The sequence below is a fragment of the Onychostoma macrolepis genome, chromosome 17 (assembly GCF_012432095.1).
Source record: "Onychostoma macrolepis isolate SWU-2019 chromosome 17, ASM1243209v1, whole genome shotgun sequence".
In the NCBI taxonomy this organism is placed as follows: Eukaryota; Metazoa; Chordata; class Actinopteri; order Cypriniformes; family Cyprinidae; genus Onychostoma; species Onychostoma macrolepis.
Genome location: NC_081171.1, coordinates 28,408,483 through 28,419,536, shown reverse-complemented (window position 1 = coordinate 28,419,536; position 11,054 = coordinate 28,408,483). Strand labels below are relative to the sequence as shown.

The following is an 11,054-nucleotide window of genomic DNA, read 5'->3' as shown; positions in this document are numbered from 1 at the left end:
AAAAGATCGAGTCGCTTAAGATTAATTCTGCAAATAATTAGCACAGCGTTTCTATTTTAAACGTTTGTTTAATGAAAGCCAAGTTTACTTTCGCATCTGCTGTAATATATATTTGAAAAGCAAACCATTTCGGATTTTGCACTGAACCCTAGTATTGACCCAAGACACTAATAGGCTACTACACGATAGGCTAATCCTCACCAGGAAACGAACCAAAAAGAGAGCTGTTGTTTTTGCCTATTTAAAAACAAAATAAAGTAGGCTATATATATACTATATATAGCAATTTGGACTTTTAGCTATTTCTTAGCTGACATCCGATGTGTAAAAAAATGTTCTGACTCGTATACGGCCGCGGTGCATATCAGTTCAAGAAAATAACTTCTGTGGCAAAGCGTAACAACACATTTGTTTAGTTGACAATAAAATATTCTATAATTGCATTGCAAATAGTAAAATGACATAATATTAAGCTAACAAAACTTTGTCACGTGTGTTTTGTCTCTTAAATGTGCCGTTTTAACACCCGAAATGTCAGCCGCGGAGCCTGAAAAGGAGAGAGCGTTTGAATGAAAAGCTGCTTAGCTGAAGAAGCCCTCTTATATTAAGTGAGTGGATTTTTACCCCCATTTCACAAGTGACTTTAGCCTTCTTATTGCTGAAGTGTTCGTACAGATAAATTCGGAAAAATGAAGCCAATTGTGTTGCTGATGAAGTGACAGGGAGAGCGACAAGCTGTCCAAAGCAACATTTGTGCAAACACAAAGGATTTATAAATTAGCATATTTATATTATTTGTTTTTATTCGTTCTATTAGTTTATTCTGAAGTATTTGTATTAATGGGAGATGGCGAAGAAACGATCCATATTTTGCTAAAGGTGTCCGAAATCACTGAGACCAAACGCAAAACAAATCGGAATTTCTGAAACACATCATTTTATTAAAAGTCTTAATAAAAAGAATTGTAGACCTCCCTCGCCAGCGCGCGGTGTTACTGAAATTAACATGAGGGGTATTTATTGACAACTGATGTTCCATTTTCCCTAAATATCGGATATATTTAGGCTATAGCTTACTGAACGGTCAAACATAATATTGCAAACAGTTATCACAAAATATTTACATAGAAAACAAACCAATGTAATAAGCTAAAGATTGCCAATGTTTATTCATGGCCATAAATATATTCGGTCCATTGTAAAAGAAAGAAATAAAATTTTCTATAATCATAAAGTGGTTTTGCACGTGCTTATAACACGAAGGACAAAAGGAAAACATTTCTACAACACACAAACATACTTTACAAAATTTCACAAGAGCTTTAACATTCTTAAATTTGGGGAGAGGCTTGACCCGGTTTTCTTAACGAAAACATGTAAACATGGCGCACACGTCAATCCCCAAAATAAATTGGTGAGAAAGGGTCAAGCTGCAAAAATAAAAAGTCTTGTATTTTTGTTTGGAAAGCTCCCTACCACGGTCTTTAAAATGCAGCCCTGCATTTGCAAGTCAGTATTTGTTCACCAAGTCCACTGTTGCGTTTGCACCAAGTGATGTGGGAACTGTGGTGTGGTGGCGGCGCTGTAATGCGCGTTATATTGCATGTGCTGGAGAGACTGGGCGCTATACGCGGAGAACGGAATTCCAGCCTGAAAAGTAGCTGCCAAGTCCTGAGCTTTTAGCGTATGGCAGGGCTTGCCATCTCTGACTAACACAGGCACGGCCACCCGCCTAGGAGAAGGGAGATGGGTCACTTCCATACCTTTCTCCGCCCTGGCTCTCTTCATTTTGTATCGATGGTTCTGGAACCAGATTTTCACTTGGGTTGGAGTCAGGCGGATCAAACTGGCGAGATGCTCCCTCTCCGGGGCTGACAGATACCTCTGTTGCCTAAACCGGCGCTCGAGTTCGTAAGTTTGTGCCTTGGAAAAGAGCACCCTCCTTTTGCGCTTCTTACCGGAGTCGCTGCCGTTGCTCGAAGTTTCCTTGTCGTTGTCCGGCGACTCGTCCGCTGAAGGTTCCGGAGATTTTGCAGACGAGTCTTGAGAGTTTGCGGATAGGCCGTGTACTGGTTCAAAATAAAATAAAATTAAATTAAAAAAAAAAAAAAAAAAAAAAAGGAAAGGGGGGGAAAAAATTACATTTAATACCACATCAAGTAAAATGTAATTGTGTGTATAAGTGACATTTCTTTGTATTTATTTTCAATTATACAAACGAACAAATATTTGCCAAAGAACATTAAATTAGGTCAGACGGACAAATAAATAGCAATTCAGCAATCTGTTATTGCAGATCTGTTCATAACATGAACATGCTTTTCTTTTTAATAGGCCCTTATTATCACGGGGCGTGTGATACAAACGGTGATTTTGCCGTATAGCCGATTCAACAGTTACTGATTAACAAAGAGGAAAATGTAAGCGAAAACTATCAGTCAGTAAAGCTCCCAGAAACTGTCTGGGGAATTTAAACATGATTTCTGAAACAAAAATTGTAGTGTTGATAACTAATTTAATTGCAGTTATGATCACAATCCAGAAGCACATAATAGGTTACGCCTTTAGACAAGCGCAACAGTGGAAATCTGCAGATCTACGACAGTAGGCTATCAAAAACAGTGATTTTGTAAAATGATTTCAGCTGTGCAAAAATCAAATATTTGTGAGTAAATAATAGTGCTTTTTTACAATCGAAGAGACTTTCAACTTGTGTGAATTCTTGCTACTTACATGAGTACTGGATGCTGTCCGTAGTTGCGAGCCATCTGGTATAAGGATTGTCGCTATTATCATAAAACGGATTCTTTAAAGGCAGGTTTTGAACATTCTCTAAAGGACTTTGCACTAGCACTCCAGGCGTTTTAGTCGCCTCAGAACCCTCCGTATCTTCCTCAGTCCCGGTGATAGATCCTTCTTCATCGTTAGTATCAGGGAGGTCCAAAATGTCCTTTACTGAAAAGCCCGTCTTTGTGTTGGTCAACGACATGTTCTGGGGCATTTGATGCAGTGAAGTTGCTGCACCAGTTTGGCAATCCTCTGTTTAAAAACACAAAACACAGATGATTTAATGAATATAGGATCGGTGCCGTTTCAGCGCGAAGTAAACTGAAGTCGATGCATGAGGCTCGATCGGTAACCGTTGCTTGGGGGGAAAAAAAGTAGCGGAGAAATCAGTTCTGTAAGTCCAGGAAGAATGCCAAAGTGACTGAAGTGGTATATCTAGCTCATGGATATTGCGCTACTGCTGGGTGTTAGGGGGAAATAAGCCATTACCAGGCTGATCAGTCCATATAAGGTTGGTCTCAACACATGAACCTGCAGTGAAAAAGCATTAAAAACGAAAAAGGTTGGCCACGTGTGGGCGGGTCTTGGGAGTCAAGTGGATGAAGACAGTGTTTGCCGATGTGAAATTGTGGGTTTTGGGGAGATCCTAGCCTATACCATTGGTGCTTCAGAACATGATGAGTGGTATAACGTGTCAATTAATTACAAAGATGGGGAGGGCCTTTTTACACCCTATTTACATACAAAGAACCTCCAAGTAGCTTTATACACATCATAGGCCTTCTTGAACTGGAAATGGACAAAATCTGTGCATATTCCTCAGTAGTAACTTATAACGCAGATGTATATAAATAAATGATGCACTGAAAGTGCTGTTTGGATCCAGCATTTAGGAGGATGTCTCTTTGTAATCCCCAAAATTGTTTATTTTAAAAAGGGCAACGAAATCGCCTCTAGTGGTAACAGACTAATTTATGTAGGTCAATATTTTGGTTCGGGATTAAGGAGAAGGGTCGTTCACTGGACATGATTAAGCCATCAAAAAAGATGAAACGGGAAAGAAACAATTAATGATCTTTTTTTTTTTTTTTTTTTTTCCCCCTGGATGATTATTAGCTCTTTTATTATTGTTAGAGAAATTGTTATTGTGACTTTAAAAAATAAATAAATCTTGTGCAATTTGCATAATTTATTTTATCATTTAGCCGTTTAGCGCACGTTAAAAACGAAGTATTACTCGTAACACATTTGATCGAGATGATTATGTGGGTCAACAGTAAAACTATGTTCAAATTACATGAACGAAAGTTTACTGCCTCCTTTTTAAAACAAATTTCTGATCATTATATTTGTATTGCTTCTTTCCGTTGTCCGCAGCACAAAAAGTGAAGCATTATTGTTGTGTATTTTGCCTCTCCTTTTCAACCCTCTGTCCTATCTTTTCTTTTTTGCCTCTTTGCCTCCTATCTAGTATGTGATGTGGGTGACAATGTTGCACGTTTCTAGCCAGTCCTCTGCTCATCCTGGGTGGTCGAACCCGGGCAAACACAAATACAAACCGATTGCTAAGCTGCAGACAATAGGGGAAATGTAGACAAATGTCCGGCTCCTGTTGGAAGCCTTTGTCCGGCCGTAGTTTTTGCATTTATTTAAGGGCCAAAATAATAGATGATTGACGCCCCTGTACAATACGTTCTAACTGTTTGGAATAAATCTGAGGTTGTTCCTAGTTGTCATGGCATTCACTGCTTTCAATGGACTATCTCTTCATTCATTTCTGTACCCCTTCACAATATCAAGGAAAGTCCTTCATCTCTCTCTCTCTCTCTCTCTCTCTCTCAGACACACGCGCGCGCACACACACATTCTACGCGCACTTTCTCTTTTTCTCGCATGCATGCAAGCATTCAAGATTGGTGATAAGTGAGGTACAAATTAGATAAACCTATTTCTTTATATTTTTCATTATTAATTATGTGTTGAAAAGATATATTATTACTGTTGTTATAACTTAATAATAGTAACGTTAGTAACGTTAGATTCAGGGATTAAGTGAATACTGATTTTAACGTTCGCTTTCTGCAAGCGACGTGTTAGAATATTCGATAGGATATAAAAATGAAAAATATCCTGTAGGATTATTGGTTTAGCAAGATTTACAATAGCAGCAAGCTCATCTAAACACGCAAGTAATCAAGCATATTTTTTCAACCTATGATCAATTTCATAATCAGTTACCTGATAGGTAAATACTTAACCAGAGTTTTACGTAGAATTAATCATGCAGCGACAGAAAAATCAGACAATGGGAGCATTGAACTGGACGGGCCAGGAGCAAAGTCGAACTGTGAACGCTTTTCGCAAGGTCATTCTCCCAGCCTTCCCATGCCGCAGAGACAGGTTACTGAACACATCCCTGTAACCATGAAATGATAAATGACGAGAACCTTGCAAACGCAGTCTGTAAGCAGATTTAAACTAAACACATGATACACTGTTACTGTTACACTCTTTGTTTGGCATTAATGCAGTTTCGAATTTTATTTCCAGAATATATAGGCTGGTGACAGAATTTGTAAATAAGGAATTAATTAATGCCCCAGTCTACTCTACTCTACTCCAATGTAACCAGCACAACACAGTCCGGCGATCGATGGCAGGACTCGTGGTTTGTCTGTGGCCAGTGATTTGGGAATGTGTTTGAACAATTGAACCGAGGAGTTCGGTAAGGAGAAGTAAATGTGCACAGGCTGAGTGGCTATACTTCACTTCAAGAGCCATTTCCTTCTGTTTACCTGTTTACTTTTGCAGGTAGCTCAAATAGACAGTTTGTCTCTGCGCTTATACTGAAAAGAGGAGTATTTTAGCGCACCGATTTGAGTTAAAATAGTGTAATTCCCAAATGAGCATTCACAACGGTGTTTACATCGCGTCTAAATATTCAGTACTTGAGGTCCCCTCATCAGTTGTGAGCACTTAGTGTCAGATTGGCTAGAGAGGGTTGAAAAATGTTTAGAATCATAATTTTCAGGATAAAAAAAGGCTACAGTCGTTTTAACAGTAACATTATTATTATTAATAATAATAATAATAATAATAATAATGTGCGCTGAGTAAAACGCGCACAATTTAAATGTATATTTCGGTGTCTATCTTATAGGCATATTTTCAGGTTCAGAAAATAAAATCTTGCACAAAGCATCACATCAATATTTAAAAACATTTAGTGCATGTTGCATGTGTACACGCACAAAACATATGCATATATATATATGAAAATTATTAGGAGTAGGTTATAGCCCCTACTAACGCGTGTTTAAAATAAAACCAACAAATCATCATAAAGACTTATTTTTTTGAGGAAACAACTGCGGTTCTCTGCAATCTGGAATTGTATATAGTTAGCACGCTTTATATTTATTTAAAAACACAATGTTTCGTAAATACGATGATACAATAACGCTAAACATCCATTAATTAATTCCTTGTCGAACAAAAATGTCTGAACCTGTCATTTTATGGAAGCTATTGTTAATAACTGGGGACAACAAAAAAGACCTTTATACGCTTGATTAAAAAGAAAATCCTAATGCTGCCTGAAGGCCAGGGGACAATAATAACGTTGATCATTTCTTGCTTTAATCGACGAATTTCAGCGTATTCTGATGCCTTGGGCGAGCAGTTAAGCTTTGATAAATGTAACCCTGTTTCCCTCTAGGTGCTCATGATAAATGTATAAACTGACAAGAGCGATTTTCTGCTTTTCCCCTGCGATTAAAAGGCCATAACAGGGAAATGCTGGTATAAAAATAAGTCTGGTGGCTTGTGAGACTTAGCCGCTGCCCCAAGAAAATGCCCTGCAGCACAGATCGTTTGGAGCTGGTCTGATTCTCCCGACTGCAGGGCAAACGCTGCGCCTTTATTCGTCTCAGAGCCTCTAATGATTAAACATGTCAGAAGGAGATTAACACGCTGCCCATGGCCCAGGGACATGCCTTCATTTGTTTAACTACCAGTTTATTTGTAACGGTGAATTTCATGGCGCATAAGTGTTAAATTCTCCGTCCTGGCACCTTTATCAGAGTACCCAAAACAAATTGGTTTAAGGATTATCATTTTAATCACGTCTTTTCTCGGTATCTTAAAGTCCACTGGGACGTTTGTCTCTATTTTTGCAATCCGTTTGAAATTAATTACAGATTAATTGAAATAAACTGGCCCTGCTTTACGCACACGTGAAGTTAGGAATAGTACATATTTCAGAGCGAGATTTCTTTCTTTCACACCAATGAATTATACTTGCATCCAGTCATATGATTTCCACTGAGGATGATGGTGGAGATGAGCAAAGAAGAGACATTTTTGATACTCGGGCGAACTCTGCCGGTACAAATGCGTATAGCCTGAAAAAAAAATGAACTAAAATGAATAGTTCTAATGGCGTTTTCTGCGACACAGAAACACTGTTTTTGGTTATTTTACGTTGTATCCTATACATTGTTAATTATAACTGTATTTTAGGTAAGTTAGGTATCCCCCACACACACACACATACACACACACACACACACACACACACACACACACACACACACACATATATATATATATATATATATATATATATATATATATATATATATATATATATACATACATACGTGTGTATATATATATATATATATGTGTGTGTGTGGGGGATACTAACTTACCTAAAATACAGTTATAATTAACAATGTGATGATAAACGACGAAAACAAAAAGCAGTAACATATAATAATAATAATAATAATAATAATAATAATAATAATTTTATTTATTATGGTGAGATTGACGCATAGGTTTCAAACTATGTCATATGTAGTTATGCAAGTTTTCATATCCAGAGATTACTGTTTCATAATAAAGGGAAGAATTTCTGAAATGATTTTCGAATATGATTAGGCGTTAACAACAAGGGGAGGATTGCACCGCACGAAGCATTACAAGCAAGTATACCTTTAGACTTTAGGCTTTTAATAGAACTCACAAGTGCGTGCGCGTGCGCGTGCGCCTGCACGAGCGAACACACACACACACACACACACACACACACACACACACACACACAGTCTCTCTCTCTCACACACACACACACACACACACACAGGCAAGCGACCAAGCATTTAATCTTTGCACAACCTACCTAACGCACTGTACGCGGAGAGGTCGAGTGATAGTAATAAACGCTCACCTGGCGGCTGACGGAAGAGGCTAAGTGGTGCAGCTTGCGTTAAGACACCGCACCGTTAATGAAATATCTCCAAATGAAAGTAAGGACGCACGCACCGATAAGCCTGATGTGCTTTATATACCCGGGGAGCAAGCACTCCTCTTCTGATATTGTCCAAGTACGTTTGCATAGCTGGCGAAGTGGCTCTGCCTTAGATTTGCTACTAACATTACATGATGTTTGTTTTCCCCCTGCAATGACGTGAGACAAAATATTGGCCATATGTTCGTCGGCAATAAATTGGTCATGAGAGCAAACACGGTTGCCTCATAAGAGCGCTTTTAGCTGATCCGTATTCACCGATTCATGCTACACTATTGACCAAAGTGCTATTACTGCCTTCTGTGTCGTTTTGATACACTTAGGCTGTGAATTGTCCAAAGCTGTTTATTATATCAAATAGCCAACAAAAAAGTTTGTTCACGTGGCTTTGGTAAACCTGCGGCTAAGAAAGTCTCTGCCAGAAATCTCTACAATAAATCGCTTGGTTGCCATGATGTTGCATAGCCAAATGAGCAGATGTGGCATGTTGTGTTGGTTAAAACCCCGTTTACTTAAGATACCCTCATGCAGTTGTTGATATCCAAGGTCAGAGGACTCAGGGCTCATCCGTGGTCTACTCAAGGTGTGAAGCCAGGGCGTACCTACATTTTCGATCAATTCAAACAGCTTAAAGTTGCTCGTGCATCTCCACTTTCAATCTGACTGCGATGTGCTACAATTGAATCATTCTGAATATGAGTAATTAATAATTAATTGGCAGACTTACGAAAAAAGTAAATATAGATGTGTAAAGTTAAGCCTCAGTAGTAATTGAAGTAGGCCTATTACAGATTCCACAGATGGCCAATGCTAAGAGTGATGCTTTATCTAGTGCTTAAATAGAAAATGTCTATTTAAACTACATGCATCAATATTTGCCATAATTTACTAAATAATACAGCAGTGCTTAACTGTAGCCTATATTTTATTTGCTTGCAATAAAGAAATAGCTTTATAGGTTAGAGTAAAACTAGATTTTTTTTTTTTTTTTGCTTTGGAAAAAGGTAGCTTAAATTTAGCAAAGAAAATGGCATCTAACAGTATCTCTAATAACTTGTTGCTGTTTCAAATAGAGGTATTGTTATGAGAAGACATTTTATCACAGGATAGTTTCCATTTAAAGATAAAGATAACCCTGTTGTGTTATTTATCTCTCACAATATGTAGGCCAGCACAAATAAAATGTATTATTTTATTATTCTTCTTCTTTTTTTTTTTTTTCTGTACAAGGAGAGCATTTTCCAGAACTAACGAACTGTATTCTTATCGATAACTGCAAAGAGTCTCAAATATTTCATTGTGTCCAGCTTGGAAACTTTCCATCACAATGATGGTTTTTCTAAATACGGAGGGAGCAACCATTAATCAGTGGAGGAATACATTACCACTGGTTTTTGTTGGGCGCCACTTTACGGGTAAAAGACTGAGATTATCCTCATGTTATCCTTGCTCTTGAGAGCAATGCCACAGTGTGACGAATACATATAAATAAATTGGACTCATCACTGCATTCAGATTCCATATTAATCTAAAGTACCTGGTTTGACTAGCAATGTACTCATGAAGCTCCTTGCCAGTACAAAAATCCTTTCCACTCATCCTGTTGTGAATCGTTGTGCAGTGGGAGTCCTATTATGACCGCTCAGAGGGCTCCCTCAAAGACCTTCAGAGCAAGAATGGAGATGATAGACCCTTGTGGTCAAGCTATTAAGATATATCCCTTTCCAAAGCGTTGATGACTGAAACACTTCAAATGAGCTGGACGGGCGCATAAAGACACCAATGGCATGCCATTCTTGTATCTATCAGTTCAAGTTTTGATATATCAACCACTTGAGAAGGGTCGCTCATACAGAGAGAATGCTTCTCCAAACACAAATGCAACTGAGAGCTTCATTCGTTCTCAGCCAAGGGTGCACTTTTGGGAAAAATGTTTAATTAACACTGGGGCAGCCCCGTGCATTTTCACTACAAACGAAGATCCTCTGCCTTGGAGTTGTCCACTCTTTACTTTTGGCTGGTTCTAATGGCCAGTGCTCTTCACTAAAAAGGTGCCATTTTATTTGGTTCTCTAAAACACCATCCCGTTAATCGTTCGTGAAGATTCCAGGTCACATGAATGGGGTTTCTGTTGTGCAGAGATTCATGGGAGTAATTGTCCAAAAAGAAAGTGTTTTAAGTGATAGGCCTGACACTTGGGGCTTTTGAGTACTTCTGCATGAGATGAGCACGAGAGCCACGGATTGCGCTAGAGAAACAAGAGGTGTGATCAAGAGGAGATTTTTAAAATGGGTAGAGCTGCTTACCAAACGTTGCTCCTCTTGCTCCTGACATGTGCTGTTAAAGTAATTAATACTGGATGTAGAATATGTACAGTCCAAAATCTGTTCCATCAACTTGTGGTAGTTACTGCCAAAAAAAAAAAAAAAAAAACATGGTTATGAGAAAATCTCTTGGTTTAGGAATTGCATCCGATCCATATGTAAAATTGGACACCAAAATTTGTATATACAATATATTTAAATTGTAAGAATGGACACATGGATGTTTGGAATTAAAGAGTATGAGAATGGAAATCAAAACATTATGTCAAGTATGAAGCATAGTTAGTTTTTTTGGCTGCAACATGCATCATCTGATACTGTCTGGTATTGTTGTTGATATATGATTGTTGCTGTATTACACACATGTTAATTCTTTCTGTCATCATCTTCTCCAAGACACTGTTACTTGAGATTGGCATTTCGTGGTATGAGTGGTTATATCCACTCTCAAGTTTAGAATGTGTTCAAAGGATTAGATTCACAATCAGACTGTTAGAATTCTGTAAAATATGTCCTGTTGTCTTGTAAGTGGTAACAAGGAGAATGTTGTGGTTACTGTACTACAGTAGCTACAACAACAATAAACTTCTTATCTTATAGACCTGAGAGTAGAAAGGAAATCGTATAGC

General features: G+C 38.1%; 1 protein-coding gene across 1 annotated transcript; it reads right to left on the bottom strand.

Moving 5' to 3' along the window:
* Positions 1-980: 980 nt before the first annotated feature.
* nkx2.2a (NK2 homeobox 2a) lies at positions 981-8,653 on the bottom strand. Its single transcript, XM_058749751.1, has 3 exons — positions 8,623-8,653; positions 2,734-3,039; positions 981-2,069 (listed from the first exon to the last, which is right to left on the bottom strand). Exons 2-3 carry the CDS (start codon positions 2,999-3,001, stop codon positions 1,522-1,524), a joined length of 816 nt encoding a protein of 271 aa, XP_058605734.1. The 5' UTR covers positions 3,002-3,039; positions 8,623-8,653; the 3' UTR covers positions 981-1,521.
* Between the last annotated feature and the right edge of the window lie 2,401 nt (positions 8,654-11,054).